The sequence below is a fragment of the Hippichthys cyanospilos genome, chromosome 10 (genome assembly GCF_059441005.1).
Source record: "Hippichthys cyanospilos isolate Australia breed blue-spotted pipefish chromosome 10, RoL_Hcya_1.0, whole genome shotgun sequence".
In the NCBI taxonomy this organism is placed as follows: domain Eukaryota; kingdom Metazoa; phylum Chordata; class Actinopteri; order Syngnathiformes; family Syngnathidae; genus Hippichthys; species Hippichthys cyanospilos.
In genome coordinates, this window is record NC_142378.1 from 20,920,001 (window position 1) to 20,940,000 (window position 20,000).

The 20,000-nt window shown below is 39.5% G+C and overlaps 2 protein-coding genes across 2 annotated transcripts in view; one reads left to right on the forward strand and one right to left on the reverse strand.

The window, feature by feature from the left end:
• LOC148417508 (mitochondrial coenzyme A transporter SLC25A42-like) overlaps positions 1-8,963 on the reverse strand; it is a 10,123-nt gene extending 1,160 nt beyond the window's left edge. Inside the window, exons 1-7 of the mRNA XM_088426582.1 lie at positions 8,646-8,963; positions 8,231-8,375; positions 6,559-6,670; positions 4,404-4,429; positions 2,606-2,772; positions 1,986-2,102; positions 1,720-1,871 (exon numbers count right to left, since the gene is read on the reverse strand). Coding sequence (XP_088282708.1) covers positions 1,720-1,871; positions 1,986-2,102; positions 2,606-2,772; positions 4,404-4,429; positions 6,559-6,670; positions 8,231-8,317 — 661 coding nt within the window. The 5' untranslated portion in view covers positions 8,318-8,375; positions 8,646-8,963. The remainder of the gene's footprint in view (positions 1-1,719; positions 1,872-1,985; positions 2,103-2,605; positions 2,773-4,403; positions 4,430-6,558; positions 6,671-8,230; positions 8,376-8,645) is intronic.
• Positions 8,964-10,254: 1,291 nt separating this feature from the next.
• Positions 10,255-20,000, forward strand: part of mau2 (MAU2 sister chromatid cohesion factor) — a 26,291-nt gene continuing 16,545 nt past the window's right edge. Inside the window, exons 1-6 of the mRNA XM_088425135.1 lie at positions 10,255-10,524; positions 10,822-10,905; positions 11,022-11,117; positions 11,610-11,704; positions 18,673-18,700; positions 19,600-19,755. Of these exons, the coding sequence (XP_088281261.1) occupies positions 10,291-10,524; positions 10,822-10,905; positions 11,022-11,117; positions 11,610-11,704; positions 18,673-18,700; positions 19,600-19,755 (693 nt within the window). The 5' untranslated portion in view covers positions 10,255-10,290. The remainder of the gene's footprint in view (positions 10,525-10,821; positions 10,906-11,021; positions 11,118-11,609; positions 11,705-18,672; positions 18,701-19,599; positions 19,756-20,000) is intronic.

Genomic DNA, 20,000 nt, shown 5'->3' on the forward strand with positions numbered 1-20,000 from the left:
GGAAGAACATGAAAAATCAACACAAGACGGTCGCTCTTGTATAGCTCAGTCCCAGCTATGCCTCTTCTTCCTGAACCCGCACAATGTTATGAGTAGTTGTTTGAGCTTTCTTTTTCTGAGCAAGAAGATTTTAAAAAACGGATATGCCCGGACATCGAATTAAAGTGAAGCCTCTTATATCATAACAATACACTTGAAATTTCAATTTATTACAAAAGAAATCTAGGTAAAAGTCAGATTTCCAAAGCTGACGTGTGCGTTTCCTCTCGGCACGCCTACGAGTCACGTGATTGGCTCACAGAGACCAAGCTGTCAATCAATGTACTTACTAGCACGTTTGTAACGTCTGTGCTGAGCTGAGTGCACGCGGGCGCAGGAGAGACACAGAAGAGACAAAAGCAAGCTTTTGGAAGCCCTTGAGCCAATCAGGATTCAGAGCACATTGCGCTGTAAAAAATATCCACACTGTAAAAAATCCATGAAGCTGCGAACCCGTGAAAGATGAACCGCGATACAGCGAGGGATTACCGTATTCTGTTCCATTCTATTTATTCTTTCTTTGTATATTATTTATTCTATTTATTGTTCATAAGGCGGCTCGGTATATGAGAGGATAACACATCCGCCTCACAGATAAGGGACCCGGGTTCAATTCTAGCTGGCTGTGGCCTTCCTGTGTGGAGTTTACATGTTCTCCCCGAGCCCGCTTGAGGTCTCTCCGGGCACCCTCCCACACTCCAACAATATGCATGGCAGGTGTATTAGACACATTAAATTGTCCTTAGGTGTGACCGGATGCATGAATGGTTGTTCATCCCAATGTGCCCTGCAATTGGCTGAAAACCAGTTGAGGGTGCCCACCGCCTACTGCCCAAAGTCAGCTGAGATAGGCACCAGTGAGCCTACGACGGTAATATGCACTAATCGGAGCGCAAAAAAAAAAACAAAAAAAAAACGGTGTGACATGAATGTGGAGGCCGTAGCTGACTAAACATGATAACAGTTAATATACATTAACTGTATTACCAAATACATTATCCATGTTAAAAAATTTCATTCAAATAAAGTCCAGAGAAAATATTAACTTCTTACTGCTGAAAATGGCCATATAAGTTTGGTATCCCTTTAAATAAGCAAAAAATACAAAGCCTGGCAAGGACTGGCCATTTGGAGCACTGTGAAAACTCCTGGTGGGCTACGAACAGGTGCTCATTGCGTCCCCTGGCCCTGGATAATACAGTATGTATTACAGTGAAAGTGTCAATATCAAGATATTTACCTTTAAGAGGCAGGGTATAATTTAAGTGACAGCAGTGATAAACAAGCCTTTCACAAAATAATCTGTAATGTAGTGGGGTCTCGATAGGTCAATGGCTTTATAGGCGATAACTCTGTAATGCTGCAACCAAGACCACAAATAGGAACTATCTCAATTAGACCATACAAAAGGGTTGATTTCAATGAACTAGATAAGAAAATAGCACTGCTTGTTAGGATGAACAAGATTTTCTGTTTGCAACTGTAATAATTCGTGACAATAAACATCACTTTTTGTTACATGACTTCATGCAGCAAACACAAATTACATCAGCGCACTCATTTCCGGATGGCATCTCAGTGAAGGCTGGACACATCTATTTAAACTCAATCTGACTTGCTAGCTTTCTGGAATGAAGATGTTAAAGATCAGGAATCCCGATATTTTTGCATGTACTGTACCTGCGTGAAGTTTCTTGAGGGTCTCATATGTAAAGAACGTGATGCCGGCGTATGGGATAACCCCGAGAATTGTAGGAGTAAAGCCTCTGTAGAGAGTCTTTAAGCCTTCCTCTTGGGAAATGCGAACAAAGATATGCATGATGTTGCTGTACCTGTCAAAAATTAAATTAGACAACAATGTCAAATGGCTTCAATATTGTAAAACTTGGATTTCAACCTAAAGTATCTTGACGTTACAGTATAAAATATGCATTCAGAACACTTACATTTCCTTGGCTGTAACAGCCATACGGGCCCGCGCCATGTCCAGCGGGTACGTCAGCATGGCGGCGGTGGTCCCTGCCAACGAACCGGCCAGGAAACGCGGGAACGGCGGAAGAGCTCTGAAACAAAGCAAATAGCTGCAGCCACAAGTAGGAAACTAAGGCCTTGTCTACATGTAACCGGCTGTTGCATCGTCGCCCTCTCGTTGTTGTTGTTTGTTTATTTAAAGACATTGCGTCTATACGAATCTAGCACAGTGCGGTTTCATTCACTTACAAGCATGCCAAGTCACTAGGCGGCAGTACTGTCGCCAAATTATGTCCAATCAGAAAGAACCTCCGCCTCTAACGTCACCACTATCTGCATCTTTGACGGGAAAAAAAATTGCGCGATGACGCAAATCTCCAGTTTAAGCTTTACACGCAACCACCAAACTGGAGGCTAGGGCAAATCTCCACTTTGGCTGGAGGTTTTGAAAGATTCGGTTTTGATGAAAAAATAAAAATAAAAAGCCCAGCCACGTATAGCAAATAGGGCAAAACGGAGACATTTGCTGCCAGATTGCAAGAACCCTGGCGACATGTAGACAAGGCTTTGACATCATGAGGTGGTGCTTACTTACTTCCCCTGGAATCCATAGTAGCCCCCAAGCATCTTTTTGTATTGCTCGTGGGAGCAGAACTGGATGGCGGCGTATGGCATGACCCTCACCATAGTGGCCGAGTTCCCCCTCCACAGGCTGAGCAGCCCATCCTTTACGTACGAGCAATAGATGATCTTGAACGCCTCCTGTTTTGATGCATTACAACAGAAAGGGAAATTATACACTTTATTAAAATAGCAGGAAATCTGATCCTATGAATATTTGTTAAAGATAAAAAACATTTTTTTTTCCGGATATTTCATCTGATTTTTTTTTTTTTGGCCATTTTATTTTCTAATTATTATTATTTGTTTTTAAATCATTTTTATGTCTCAAAAACTACTTTTTCTTAAAGCATATTCCTATTTTCAGTATTTTTTCACAATAACAGAAATTACTTCATTTGGATTTTTAGAAAATGTTTGTTTTGGTAGATTTTTTTTTTTTTGCAAAAAAAAGTAGCGCTGAAAATGATTTTAATGATATTTTTTATGAGATTTTTAATAACCCAGATGAGTTTCAGATTTTATTTCAGTACTATAAACAACAAATATGTCCTTTAGTTTTCTTTTTTTTAAAAACTCTTGCACCTTGCCGCTCTATTCTATTCTTTATTTATATTTAATCTGTTCAAACAACAACAAAAACATACTTTCTTATTTTTCCCCAAAAATTCTTTGAATCAAGGATTTACCATTTTCTTAACAACCTCATAGCAAAAATCAACACAAGACTGCAAAACCATGTCATATTTGTTTTATCCTCAGTTTATAAAAAAAAAGTGCTTTTTTTTAAATTGTTTTTATTTTAAAAAATAAAACCTTGGATCACATTAAACAACATTTGAATGTATTTGTTAATGTATTTGTTCATGTACAAGTACAGTCTGCCCCCGGTTAACAAACCCCCTGTCTTTTTTTTGTCCCCCTCTTACGCAAAAACCTTTCGTCTTACGAACCATCCAACATGCCGGTCAGTGTGTCTGCACTATTTTTTTTGCTTTGCTGCATTAACAAAAACAACTTTTCTCGCATGTCACGTTATGTTAAAAAGTTCTCCTTTAAACAAAAAAAAGTCATTGTTTAAAAAAAGTTCTCGTTAAAGAAAACAAAACAATTCTGCGGGTTCGTCTCTTCTCCCCTCTGCCTCCACCCACCACCAGCTCAAGTCACGTCGCCCCAAAGGTAAATGTCATTTTTCCTTTGTATATTTATGTTATTAATTATAACTGTACAGTAGATTATGTTACTAATTTTTAATATGTGTATAAAGTCGTGATGTTTTTAACCTAAGGTTTTTGCACGTGTTGTACGCATTCACGAATTAACATAGGTTTGGATTGCCCGTCATAGGGCGAATTCGAGTTACGCACCTAGCCGTTGGACGGATTAAGGTCTTAACACGGGGGCCCACTGTATTTGTTACATCACTAATGTCAATAGAAATGTCACTCTTATCATTTCAAGCCGGTATACTGTTTAGTCACCATAGAAAATGGAAGAAGCTGTTGTTTTAGGAAACCAAAGTACGATGTAATGTTCCTTTAAAGTAAAGGGAGGAATGTTGTGCAGTATCCCCGATGAAGATGAAAACCATTTTTTTGTCACATTCACATCTGTAAATACAGCTATTTTTGACATAACAGAGGTTTTTGTACAGTGTATTAAACGTGTCATATTCTCATCTCATGTTCAGGTGCTGAAGAACTGCATGTCAAAATGAAAAATAGACTGTAAAACAGTGAAGACATTTCAGATATACGGTATGTACAACTCACCTTAGCAGAAAACCTGTTTGAGGACACTAAGGAATAGAAAAACAACATAATTAGAACAACCAAGTCACATGTAAGCTAAACTTCTACAAAGCGGATTAGCAGTTAGTTAACAGTTACATCAGATTCAACATTCTTAAGCGAGCAAAGAAAGCAGAAGGCTGAGGTGTATAATTGATTTATGTTGAAAATTTTGAGAAAATTGTCTGTTTTCCACCGCGGAGTTTGCATGTTGCATGTCTCCTCCCACATTCTAAAAACATGTATTAGGACACTCCAAATTGCCCTTTTTTTTTGGTTTGTCTCTGTGCCCTGTGATTGACTGGCAGCCAGTCCAGGGCATGAGACGATATCAGATTCTGACGGTATGAGAACCTTGAGCAAAAATATGGTAATGCGGTATTGAAATTACAGATCCAAAACATATGATTTTACAATCTTTTTTGGTATTTTCTTTTTCTTTGTTGCTAAATCTCAATTGGTCATCTACTATGTGTATCTATTAATAGTGCAATGTGAATTATGTCATTTTACATGGACTATTTCCCCCACACACGCATGTACGCACACACAAAAAAGCTCCCCCTGTTATGGCAAGCGGATGAGATTATACAATGCGTTTATATGTTGCGCTGTACGGCTGCACGGCATTTGGAACACTGCTTTTTGTGCCTAGAAACGTTCAAGACTGCTGCAGAAACACCGCTTTAAACAGCTCGATATACAATACGATATACTTTTATTGTCCCTCTTGGGGAAATTTGTCTTGGACTCGGCAGCTGCAGCAAACATGACAAAACAAACACAATAAGACAGCAAGCAATATGCACAAACAACAATTTGCAAGCAATATGCACAAACAACAATTTGCACCTCGGTATTGCACATATCCATGGACATAAATATTTCACAAGCAGGCTACCCTGACACATAATAAAGACAAAAAAAGCATGTGGTGACTGAAGCTGAAAAATACCAGATGGGGTTTGGAACAGCGCTTTTTATGCTTGACGCCCACTGGTGTTCCTTTTACTGTTAGTTAATGTTAATGTTGCAAATACCGTCTGCCGTTTTTCAAAATAAACATTGGGTGCTGCTAGGTATCTAGAGCAGCGTTCTTGACGCTATCGCTGATGCCACTAAGTGTAAAAAAAACGGCAAAAAAAGGCGTTCTAAACGTGTACGTTGTAACTTAAAACAAATGTCGATTAGCGTTGTATGACCACATGGGCTCGCGATAACACTTGCTTACTTACTACTAGCTTGTAGCTCACTCGAAATGGCACTTGCTCGTTTTCGAAAGCCGAAAACTTCCCAAGCAGATGCCTCTTTTTGTTTGGACAGTGGTAAAAGTTCGATCCGTTCGCCTTCATGACCCCACTGCTCACTGATCACATAAAAAACTTTAACTCCTAAAACGGCAAAAGACAGTGGACCCCCGGTTTATGACGTCCCTGGATTTCGTTTTTTTCACCTTATGATGTCGACCACGGCGTTTTTTTTGTCTCCCCTTTACGCCATTTTTTTCACGTTACGACAAAAACTACTCAAACATGGCTGTCAGTGTGCATGTGTGACTGCGAATCGCTCCGCACTCATACGTCTATACACGCGTCACCGCTTACGTCACTAGAATGCTGGTACTATTGCTCAACTACAAATAAATCTGATCAAGTCATACATGTTCGTTAAGTAGTCACTGGCTGCTGTTGACATTACATACATAGTGAGAAGTGTTTTTTAGAGCACCCCCCCCCCCCCCCCCCCAAAATTGTAGATAATCATGCAAGACAATTTAATTATAAATGTATAAGCAAATGTTGTGGTAGACTGAGAAAAGTAGAAATTCTACAATCTCCGACATTTTTAGTTCACCAAAAAAAAAAAAAAAAACAAACAAACCTACCCTTAAGTTCCGACATAGTTAATCTGTCATTGTTTTTGGGCATTCCAATCATCCTTCAGCAAAACAGGCGTCCGTATGGGTGGCAGACTGTCTGACAGTCCGTCAGTGCCCACCTCTGCCAGTTATCATCCCATGCCTGGTCCAGGATGTCTACAAACTACTGCCCTAAGACGGCTGGGATAGGCTCCAGCAAGACTTTTGCGAGGACAAATGGCTAAAGAAAAAGGATGGATAATGTTTTCCACCCCTTGCCTTGAAAGATGATCTTGGTACGATCCAGGGGTGCGATGATGGTTTTGGCCACAGCTCCGGCGAAGGCACCACACAGCAAGGAGTCCAATGCCGTCCAGGTGGACCTCAACTCCTGTTTATGAGGACACGTTGACCACATTTATAATGTCCTTATAGGAGCTGTTTCTTTATGTCTAGATAGATTATCAGTCAGGAACATAAATTGTTGAATTTAGGTGGTGGAATCTTTTGAGTTTGTTGATTTCCCCCCATATTTTTGTGTTCTCAAAACAGTCAAATATGACTTAGCCAAGCATACCATTAGAACAAAAGCGTCAAACTCAAGGCCCGGGGGCCAGATCCGGCCTGCCACATCATTTTATGTGGCCCGTGAAATGCTGATTTAACTTCAAGTTTCTGTCTAAAATGCTAAAATTGCAATTTGTTTTCAACTTTTAAAAACTAGGGGTGAAAAAATTGACACTTTTTGTTCCCAATCTCTATTTTGAACAGTTTTTACTGGGCTCTGATCTCAAAATGTCGGTAAGTGTATGACAAAGACTTAAAATTTATTTGACTTCACAATATATTTGGTCCTCTGACAGAAACTACAATTACAATGTGGCCCACGAAAGAAATGAGTTTGACACCCCTGCATTAGAACTACAAATTAATGCCCCTTAATGTTGTATCGTATGGGAAACACACGCATAACAACAGATTGCATTCAACTTTTGAGGTTAAACTCCATATTTGTGAGTGTGCGTGCATATGCTTGCACGTGTTTTTTTCCACACCTCAAGGACAGCTGAGCCCAATAAACAGCCACTCTTAGTTGATAAGAGCGTCCTGTCCTCACAAGGAAAACAACAGCATCATTTCACGAGTTTTATTCAGGTCAGAAGCTATTTCAGATGCTGCAAAGTTTTAATACACATCACAAGTGGCTATGCAGATAGAAGCCTCCAAAACAATGATGCAATGTGACAGTAACGAATGTTGAAACGTTGCTTCAAACAAGACCTGCACTGTTCATAAAGGCTTTATAATGGCAGCAGCCTTACTTGAATAGATTCATTAGATATGCAATGCTTCCTATAGAAGAGGCTTGTAAATATAAGGCATGTAATATGACCTAGTTTTAAGATGGCTGGTACCTTCCTTCTATTTACAGGCATAAACGCCAGCAGAGGCAAGACTCCCTTCTGTGGCATGCTATTGCTGGCAGTTTCACACACACATGTACAGTTGTGGATTTAAAAGATTTTACATCCAGTTACTTTATTTGTTTTTTTTCAGGTGAATTCCTGGTCAGATGCTCTTGAAGGATTTTTATGCAGCTACAGGTCATGTGCTCTGTACCCCTGCGTGCAAGGCTCTGTCTCATTTGTTGACTTGATTGCAGAATTGATACTTGGGCATGTATTGGATATCCAATTTGAGGTTAATGTATATATAACGAGTTATTTGTTTAATTTGTCCTTTTAAATAGTGACAATCAGAATATGAGCAAAATCTTGAAATTGAGGTTTTGCAGAGGTGGCAGGATGCTCTAGGGTCGTTTACAAGATGTGTTTACAAGCATTACTACCGTAATTACCAAATTGCTGCATTTAAGCAAGTTGTGTACAAACTCAGATTAGCAAATTTGTTGCTTAAATGTTAGTAAACGTTATGTTAAAACTGAGCATACCTTTGCTTGGTTGGAAGGAGATAGGGTCAGAACAGTAGCCTGGGCTACTGGCAGGCGACTTTGGTGATTGTGCACGCGGTGAGCCATGGGTGTCTCTCACAGGTGGTCGTCAAGAACACACATGATTCAGAACCAGTGGAGAGTTCTGGGGGAAAAAAAACATGAAAAAAAACCCAGGAACATTCTCAATAAAAGCTTGCTCCCCTTCTCTTTTTTTATTTCCTTTTTTGTGTGTTCACTAGTCGTGCGCATGCCCATGCAATCCCGTACACAAAGTGGGACGTAAACAAGGGGGACAGTTTGTCCCTCTCAATGACAAAGAACTTAAGATCTACTTGGGGAGCTCCGATCTAAATCGTAGCAAACAATGTACTGTATCATGAATTTTGATCAAACGCTATATTTTATACTATACCTTGAGAGGCTTCAGACGTGGTGTGTCAACATTCCTGCACGGACAACTTGTTTTCTCTACGCACGTTTTTAGTCCACCCAAAACGAAAGCCTTTTCGTGTTGTTGCCAGCCCGCACACGTTCCCCTCCTCAGGTGTCAAACTGTCCAGCTTCTAAATATAGACGATTGGGGCGAGTAAATGAGTCTCTTTCAGCTTCTGCTGCTACGCAGTAGATTATTCGGGTTTGACAGAGCCCACTGTACCTCAAGAAAGTGGGACAGCACTGACCACTGTTTTGGACTACAATTCCCACAGTCGAGGCGGGTCGCGGGTTGACTCTCGCGTGACTTTTCACGATTTGGGGTTGCCAGGTTCTCACTCCGTTTATCCCTCATATGTTTCGCGTTTGAAAAGGGAAAGACGTCAGCAGGAATTTTAACAAAGCGAAAGTCCGACGGGAATTGTTTACTTGCTGATCTACTGTAGTACAGCTGAGATGAAACGGCAGGTTGAAATTAATGGTCGTATGGCACAAGATGGCCATACGGCCATTAATTTCAGTTCGTCAGAGATAAAGACAAGAAAAATAAGAAAAATATAATCGAGTATATATATATATATATATATATATATATATATATATATATATATATATATATATATATATATATATATATATATATATATATATATATATATATATATATATATATATATATATATATATATTAGATTATATTTTTCTTATTTCTCTTGTCTTTATCTCTGACCATACGACCATTAATTTCAACCTGCCGTTTCATCCCAGCTGTACTACAGTAGATCAGCAAGTAAACATTTTTCCTCGGACTTTTCTCCTCCGATCTCATGGTTTTTTTGGTGAATTTGAAGGGGAGAAAAACACCACTTTCAGGTTAAAAGGCATTGTAATGCATTACTTTACTCTCATTTGTTACAAGTACAAGCTTACTATTTTGTGTGTGTAATATATTACTTTACCGCGTTACAGTAAAAATTAATGCATTACAGTAATTACGTTTATTTCATAATGCCCAACACTTGTTCCCAATACGTAAAATGCAGGTCACCATCCTCTGACACATCTGACGAGCCACAAATAATAAAATAAGAAGTTATAGTAGGATTTTTTTTCTACCCATTTTTGTGCGCTAACTCATTAGTAATAGAAACTTCATAATTCTCTCCACCTCGGCCACAACGTATTGTAGGTCATTTTAAGTGTAGTGTTGTTTTTGCCCTACTAAATGCCATTAAATCTTGGTTGTTGATGTTAAGTTATATTTTATCATTTGTTGCTGTTCATAATTCCAATAGGTGCACGGGTCACTTAATCGTGAAATGGTTTATTTTTTTTCTCGTTTTTAATTTTAATATCACAAAATCTCGGTTTTATGAGCAGTCAAGTGTAGACTCCACTGTATATTCGATTGAAAAGTGAAGGAATGTGGTTGACATATTTTCATGACACAAACAAACTTTAATGACTAAATTTTGGAAACCCATAACAGAACTAAAGAACTAGGACGAGTGAAACTAAAAGGGAGCGACGAATTAGGCGTAATAGCTAGGACGGCGGGAGTTCAAAATCGGCACCTGGCAACCTCGTGGCCTGGCCTGTGAGCGCTGAAAAATTTGTTAGGGAAAATGGCGTCTAACGTTGAAGCCCCGGAGCGTTGGTACCTCGCCCTACTCGGCTTCGCGGAGCATTTCCGAACCTCCAGTCCGCCCAAAATCCGTCTTTGCGTGCATTGTCTTCAGGCTGTGTTCCAGTTCAAGCCGCCACAGAGGATAGAGGCCCGCACGCATCTCCAGTTGGGCTCGGTCCTCTACCACCACACCAAGAACAGCGATTTGGCCCGCAGCCACCTGGAGAAAGCAGTGAGCGGGCTTAATGAGCTAGGAAAGAGCGGGGATGCAGTGGCGGAGCGGGGGGGGTGTAGGCCACACATTAGGGAACCACGAAACACCGAAGGCTTTTAAAATCGCTTAGTTGACGTTTGTCATTTTGTCTGGTATCTGCGACTGGTCCATTCGCGTCTCTATATAATGACATGTTTCATTCGGACGCTTTCACTATTTTTGTGTTGAACAGACGTAGCTGCTGAACGAGCTTCTTAAATAGCCAATAACTACAGAAAACAATAACGGATAACATTTCTATTCCGTCTTTTGCAGTGGTATATTTCTCAACAAGTTCCTCAGTTTGAAGATGTCAAGTTTGAGGCTGCAAGCATTTTATCTGAACTCTTCTGCCAACAGGTAATATTCATGTACTTGACGATGCATTCGCACAGTGTTGTTGCAAAAGCTTACCTCGTGAGTCATTTGTACATAATGTACGTTGAGTAAGCTTGGAAATGGTGATCTTTTTTCAGAATTTGGTGGACTCTGCAAAACCACTTCTGCGAAAGGCCATCCAGATTTCTCAACAAACACCATATTGGCACTGCAGGCTGTTGTTCCAGTTGGCGGTATGCATCACACTGTAGACACGTCTTTTATGAGGTCTTTTATGGACTCAGCATCTCAATAATCAAAATATCATACAACTGAAAGTCTTAACTTTGCAGTCCACTAATAACTTTGTGTAAGTGGCCTTCAACATTTTTCGCACCATGGACCTGTTCAACCTAGGAGGCTGTTTTGATGGCTACGTCACTGTTTCATTCATTGTATCGGCAGTGATAAGTGGGAGCACTCACACTTTTCTCTTTTAGTGAGCCGGTTTCAAGTTCAGGTAATGGGGGACAATTAGGGCTTGATCACACCATGGGTTTTTGACACGACCTAGCAAAGCACGATATTCCTGCTTTTACATAATTACTGTACAACCACAGACATTATCACTTCTAATTATGGACATTTTGCCACGTGAATACTGTCCTCTTGAGCGTGCACTAACTATACAAAACAGCAGTCTTAAAAATGCTGGCGTTCACACCAGTGATTTTCTTGTCCCCTAGCAACTTCATACACTGGAGAAAGACTTGGTCTCAGCATGCGATCTGCTTGGTGTTGGAGCAGAGTACGCCCGTGTTGTGGGCTCGGAGTACACCAGGTACATCTCTGCTCACACTTGACGAGTACAATCCGATACAATTTGGATGTGTCTTGCTTCGTCTTTATGACCAGAGTCTCATCCATTCCTTTAGCAGTGGCGGCCTGTCACATTTAATTCCTGACAGCCTCTCCTTCAAATTTCTTCCAGGGTTTTACACTGTGACCGATTCACCTGAAATGCTTCCAACTTTACAGTGTGGCCTGGTGAAAATTTAATCTGGTCATGTGTTGCGACTACAATTTAATTAGTACATACACAGATGTGACAACATTCATATACAAGTATTTAATTATGTGCTGCGCACTATGGAAAAAAATACCTACAAAGTAAAAAGCTGCAATATCATGTCACTTGTCAACGGTGTGTCGCTAAAGCTAATTTCAAATAAACACACCATTAACAAGGCTTGGAAATTCTCTATCAAAGCGTAGATTTAATGACGGAACGCCCAACTTCGGTGAGCGCTTCCGCATGTTCAGCTAGTGCCTGATAATGTGAAGCCTTGTAAAAATACACAAACCAAAAAGAACAGTTTGTGCTGACCTTGACCAATTGACATGTGATAAAGCACATGTGGGTAAGATTTATTTCAGCAGTGACAGCAGGTGTGTGTCAGCACATAACACTTGACTGGCGTTTCGTGTTCAACAAAAAAACTGATTGGGGGGTTCAAGTAGTGGTGGATCGATTTTAGGAATAAATTGAATTGCAACTTTACCGACATGGTTTTGATACAATTTGCTTTTCTTTCTTTTTTTTTTCTTTTCTATGATCAATTTTCAGTGCAATAATCACAATGTACATTCACAACAACATTTCAAAACATGACACAAAATGATATGCCATCAAAACATTAAAGGACCTATATCATACAGTGCTCATTTTACCTCTGAAAACTGCTGAGTCCCCGGGACTCGCAATACTAAAAAACTATGGGTCCCGACCAAAATGTTTGGCGTCCCAAAAATTGCGCAGTAAAAACAACAAAGTATGTAAGTCCAAGGTTTGAACTGCATTTACAATCCATGAGCAAAAATCAGCATGAGATATTCACAAATGTCACAGAAAAATGTATTCAAATAGAATGAACTTACATGTAGTGTCCGTCATCATTTTGTTCATATCACATCCACCAATATAACGGCCCGCTTTTTACTTTTAGTGTTCGTTTACTTAATTTGTCATTGATACTAAAAAAAATTGCAGTTTACTTCGCTTTGGGCCTAAAGGTACTTTTTAGGAGGCATTTTTAGAAGGGGGTGGGATTCCAGAATCTGTGTCAGGACAGACAATTCCATTGTGCAATTGTCTGTGAAATAAATGTCAACGGTTTAAAAATGTGGCCCATAACTTGATGATAGGGAAAAATGGTTTTCCTCCTAAAGTTAGACCATTTGAGAACCACTGCACTATCCAGAGCAGGAGTGTCAAACCCGTGTAAGATTGCGAGCACATGGAGCGAAATCTATTCCGATAAAATCATGGTATACAGTTATGTAACTTTAAAACAACAACTTCAATTAAAAAAAAATGTCTACAAGTACAAGCACTATTATTCATAAATTATGAACGTAACTATGAATCATAAAACCTTTTGAAATTATTTATTTATTTATAAAAAATCCAGATCATTTTTATACTTAACGAAATCATCTCATGGTCCGTATTAAACCCATTTGCGGGCCAGAACAGTTTGTCACCCCTGATCCAGACACTCCATCTGCCAACCAAGACAAGCTTGATTCGGTGTTGTCCAAATGATCATTTTTTCATGTGAAACACACGGCAAATCCCCCTGACAGCTCGTACAACAAATAAATATGATTGTCTTGACACAAGGAATAACGTTAGGTAACTTAGCATGAACTCCATTGACTCCATTCCACGCCGCTGCTGGCGAATAACTTTCTGATGTCAATCTCAGAGTTACACAAGTCTGTTCAAAATAATGTTTTTAACACGTTATTATCACTAAACTTACCGACTTGTTGAAGTGATTTGGTCTACTGTCGATCCCCTTTTGCTCTTACGTAAGTAATATACATGAATAAATTACCATATTAATTAGCCATGTTCGTATTGTTCATGTGAAGAGAATACTGTAGCAATGAATTACTATACTAATTAGTGTGCGGCATGTGGGCTCTGAAGTGAATTTGTTTTCATTGAAGTTATTACCCAAGCATTGCGGATCAGTACTTAGCATGTACTGTGGTGACATCTATCTGGTGATGCGCCTCGTTATAAATGAAGTCAAACAATGCTTCAAAATAAAATGTGAGAAATCAAGTAACATATGAAACGAACAGCATTGGACGATTTTATTTTGAAGTTCTCACAGAAACTCGGTCGTGACAACGATCAAATTGTGATATACTCGACCTCACAATTCGGCTCACCAGTATCAGTATTTTTGTAAACAAAGATGTGATCTGTTTTTTCCTCCATTGACGTTATTTTTTTTCCCGCTAGGTCAAAATAAAATGACAGATGAATTTGGTAATAATGTTTGTAAGTCATCAAGTTTTGTTGAGTAAAAGAGAAGATGGGCAATGTTTAATATTTTGATGTTTTAAAAAAAAAAAAAAGTAAAACAAACAAAAACGATGCGTCCGAGTGATGCACGTTGATTCGAAAGTATGCGTCCCCTGGCAAAAGTTATGCATCACCGGCGCAGGTGCGCAGGCAAAATGGAGCACTGATCATGCATGATGGTTTAAATGTTCCATATCATATAAATGATCATGAAACATGGGCGATTTATTTTCTTAGGAAATAACTTTTTTTTTCTTTTTTTAATGTATTTTTTTTTGGGGTGGCGACATAAGCGGCTAAAGAAAAAGGATGAATGGATTTCTAACAGAGAGGCGAAATGTCTTGTTTGAAACCGCACCTCCCAGTGTTGACTACTGCGCCCCTTTCATCATGTCATTCTTAAGACGAACAGCTACGAAACAATGACAAAGAAAATTGCTAACGTAACCTTGGAACATGTAAACATATGTTCGAAACTGTGATTTGATTGAGTCAAACTAGTGCTGCACGATTATGGCCAAAATAATAATCACGATTATTTTGGTCAATATTGCGATCACGATTATTAATCACGACTATTCATCATATTTGTGCAAACGTCTATTTATTGCACTTTTTTTAAACAAGCAGTACTGTAAAAACAAGGCTTGATACTCAATAATTATAAGAAATTAAAATAAATAGAGTAAATCGTAATTATGGCAAAAACCTGCTAAGTGCTTACCATTGAAAAAAGTGAAGCCTAACAACAGACCCTGAAAGAACACCTATAGCCTTAAAAGTTTTTTTTTGCAAGAGAAAAAAAACCTACAAAAATACCAGAATCACTCAAAGTGACTGTGGACTTAGCAGTCAAAATGTAATTTTTGGTCATTTCAAACCCAATTTATTCAAATTTTTGCCAATGGGATTTTCCAAAATAGGTATCAATTGACAGCTAGTACAGTATACTAGGGACTGAGAAAAGCGAAGACTTTTGGCATGCAAACGTGGGAAACGTTGTCATCTAAAGCAGTGGTCCCCAACCTTTTGATCACCGCGGACCGTATTTATATTGTGGACGGGGGGGGGGCTTGCTGTGCACTTTACGGTAGATCCGGAAAGAGCATTGCTGAGAACTTTCACTTTTCTGTGATGTGATAGAGCCAATAATTTCACCGACAGCACCTTTCTTCTTTGCGGCAATACTCGCCTGCCAAAAAATAAAAGTTTCAATGTCGCAATCAAGTGGCCAAAACCGTGCTAAATATTGTGCTGACAATGCTGCGCTATTGTTAGCTTAGCATAGTAACTACGGTTCAACAGCTGTTAAGTGAAGCAAATGCTGCACATACCATTTGTCCCAAGTTCTCGCTTCCGCCTTTCTACAAGCCAGGTGAGTGCTCTGTTTTGTATTGAAAGCTCAGCTGGCCGTGTTGGATCGCTCCCGGTGACCGCAAAGAGGCCGCCATGATTTGATTCCTGTCCCCTGCGTGAGCCGTTGAATGTTCCCAAAGTTGATTGGCTGTCGCAACGCAAAACGTGGAAAAAGTAAAAAAAAAAAACTTCACCGCGAAAGGCGAAATTTCGCTTCTCGTGACCACGTGCGGCCATTCGCGTCCATCGCGTCGCCCGACGTGCAATCGCGCACAGTCACGCGAACGCCATTGACTACAATACAAAACGCCCCGCTTTTCCGCCTCAATCGCGTTCGGTGTGCGGATACCATTTAACTAAATCATCTCCAAAACATTATTTCGGGTGCAGCCCACACGGCCCGGTACCAGTTGGTTGGGGACCACTGATCTAAAGGCTTTTAACTGTGAAACCAACTTCAACGTTGTGGTCGTGTCCCACTCTTGACACAACATTAACAGATTCAAACGATTGAAATTCTTCCAAGGTTTTGTTTTTCTTTTTCTTAATCAGACTCATCACCTCTGTGTGCGTCCTCGCCAGTTGTTTTTGTATTCACCGGCGAACTCCTATAAGCAAAAGTTCATCTGACATGTTTTCTGCCCCGCACTTCCATGCGGTAAAGAAATTCTAGAAGGTATGCATTGTGGAAAATCTGGCCAGAGCGGACACCACGCTAAGTGGCATTGTTGCCAAAAAGACTTTCTTGCAGGATTTGCTCGCTATTTCTTGAGCTGAATCATGTCTCAACTTTACATTTGCCCCCTAGTATTAGGATGACTGAAAGTGCTTGATTTGACATGGACTGGCAGGCGGCTTTTTAACTCTTAATATCACCGATTTTCATCGGAATTAATCGTGGGAGCCAATATCGTGATCATGATTAAAATTCGATTACTCGTGCAGCCCTAAGTAAAACTCAAAATTAGATGCAAACAACATTTCACGTTGAAAGACATAAGACTTTAGTGGCAGTCAAAAAATACCCCATCAAAGCAGTCTTCATACTGCGTTATGTAGTCTTCCATGAAATGATGGTGATCACAAACAACTGCTGGTTGTCCGGCCGTCTGCTCCAAAACAAATATCAAGTCTTTTTATTTAGTTGACGCAGTCACCCCCCAAAAACTAAAACCTTTTGACATATTCTCCAGTTTAAATGAATAAAACAAAAAAAATAAATGGAAGGCTGTTTTTTTAGAAGGTCAACTTTGTGCAAAACTTTTTTCCTCAATTCCGGAATGAAACCAAAAGTAAAAGTAAATGCGGCTGCCCGGATGATGTGGGCTTGTTTTTCTCTGCACAGGTGGTATGGGGGGGGGTCAAGGCAGCATGAGGGCTTTACTGAGCATTCTCATGTCACGTTTTAGTTGCTCGGGCAAGGCCGGTGCTAAAAGTGGAGAATAAGCAAGGAATTCTTAGAAATGCTTCACTGAAGGAAAGTAGAATAGGGTTGTTTAGGGTAAGATATGTACATTATAACATGGTTAAAAGCTCCCAAAATTCTAACGTGCTCTGATGTATTAATTTCTGACCATATCCATCTTGGTCCCTCCCTCTCACACCTGACACTTTTCTATTCCAGCCTGCCTGCACATTGCTTCTCCACCACACTCTCCATTGTGCTGGACTGTTGATCCAAAGTACTTAAACTCCTCCACCTTCTTTGTCTCTTCTACCTTTTATCTTCACTTTTACACTTGGGTTCTTCTCATTCATGAACATGTACTCCGTATTGCTGCGGCTAACCCTCATTCCTCTTTTTGCCAGGGCCAATCTCCAACACTCATGCTTCTGCTCCACCTCTTTCCCACTCTCACTACAGATCATAATACCATCTGCAAACATCACAGTCCATGGAGATTCCTCTCTAAATTTGTCTGTCAGTCTGTCCATTACCATAGCAAACAAGAGGCTCAGAGCTGATCCCTGATGCAGTCCCACCCACACTTTGAACTCTTGTCTCACGTACAAAACATCTAACCACTGTCTTACTGTCCTTTTATATGTTCTGCACTGTTCTAACATACTTCTCTACCACTCCAGTCCTCCTCATACAATAACACAGTTCATCCCAGGGCACCCTGTCATAAGCTTTCTACAGATCTACAAAGACACAATATAGCCAGCCCCCTCTGACCTTCTCTGTACTTTTCAATCAAAATCCTTAAAGCACATACTGCATCTGTCGTGTGATTTTATTCTTTTTTTTGGGGGGGCATGAAACCACACTGCTGCTCACAAATGCATATTTCTGCCCTTAGTCTAGCTTCAACTACTTTTTCCCATAACTTAATTATATGGCTCATCAACTTTATTCCTCTGTAGTTACCGGTGTCCTGCACGTTTTCCAGTTTTTTTCCAAGCTCCTGCAGAGCTAGCTGATGAGCTAATCATTTGAATTAGGTGTGTTGGGGAGAGAAAACTGGGAAACGTGTAGGACACTGGCCCTTGAGACCCGAAAGTGCCCATCCCTGCAATACAATGTGCTCACGTACCCCCAATTGGGGAAACTGCATTGGAAGACTTTTCACATAAAATCAAAGCCTTTTTTCCAATGTCTTCTTTTAAAGTTATTTAAAATAATTAACCTGTTTTGCCAGCCACTGCTAGTTGCAGACAGTTTGTTCCATTAAAATATTTTGGAAATACCACTGTCAATCTTTGTCATATGAAATCACGGTATGCAATTCAAGGAGGCCAAACAACAGCAACTATGGTTATGCTGTACCTCCCCGAAAAAAATGTGCGACAAAATCCTGTGTCGTGCAAACAACTGAAAAGTTGGTAACACCAGTGCTACTTATGCGAAGGTTAGGTAGGAGCCCTGATATAGAGGCAGAAGAAATTTGAATTTTTTGCAGTCTGTGAAGGTCTACATGTTTTCAATCTATATAATCTTTCCATCTTACTTGACCCGATATTGATTCTTCAGAAATATGTATGGGCACTGCCTCATTTAATTAGGGCATGTAAATATTGATTGACTTGACTGATTGTAAGGAATGCTGACCTGATGCTTTTGTTTCTTCAAGGGCTTTGTTTCTTCTTAGTAAAGGCATGGTAAGTCAAACTTTCATTTTGGAAATTATTTTACATAATTGCCTGCAAAGAATTATGAGGGCCACGTTGAAGACAATGAATTTTAATATCACATGTATAAAAACACATTTTAAACATGTTTTGATGTGTTATGATTAATCACGTCAAAAAAGTTAGTCATATTCAAAGTTTTAGTCTTGAATTTCATCATCAGTAAAATACCAACTATTTTTGGCTGTTGTTTGTAACATAATTGAAATTTTAGTTTTATATAGAAACTTTTTGTCAAGTGCAACTTTTTTTGGCAATGGAATGGAACCTTTTTGAAATGTTAGTTTTAAATAGAAAATAACTTTGTCAACTTAAATTCTGATTCCTTTATTGCTCTATTCACAAACCTTTGCATTTCTATGTTTTGAAATTGAATGAAAATGATCTTTTTGCCCCCATAAAACTACTTAAACTACTACCCATACTTTTTTGCAGATGGGAATTCTTTACTTTTCTTTCAGATGTCATCAAAAAGTGATAGCTTTTCCTTATATTTCAGATGTTGATTTTTATTGTACAGTTAATTGTTTTTTCGTGTTATTCCTCATAAGCTTTTACAACTTTAATCCTTGTAAAATTAAAACTTTTTCTTGGAAGTAACAGCCATTTCTCATTATAGTACTATTTTGAATTCTCCCCTTGCGAATGTATAACCCTTCGAACGGAACAACTGTCTATTTAATATGGATGAGTTAATTCTATCCCTATTTAAAAAAAAAATAGTGTTACAACTGTTCATTCCTAATAGATACATTTTTTTAATGTCTTGATTTTCATTGCCATAAATGTAAATGTATTCTCATAATAGATCATCTCATAATGTTATTCTTCTAAAATTTTAATTAAACAAACTTTCCCTTGCCCAACAGCTGCTGTTAATGGAGAGGAAACTGGGCGAAGTTCATCCCCTGCTAACACTGTGCGGAACAATTGTAGAGAATTGGCAAGGAAATCCTATCCAGAAGGAGTCCCTCAGGGTCTTCTTCTTGGTCCTACAGGTCACACACTACCTGGATGCTGGACAGGTACAAATAGGCCTGCTTCAGTCAAGTATAGTGGGCCCCTGGTTTACGAACTCCCTCTTATATGAACATTTCATCTTACGAACGTGAACCGCGGCGTTTTTTGTCCCCCCCTTACGCACAAACCTTTCGTCTTACGAACAATCCCAACACACAACATGCCGGTCAATGTGTCCGTGCTATTTTTTTTTTTGCTTTGCTGCGTCAATAAAATCAACTGATCCCGCATGTCATGGTCATGCTGATAT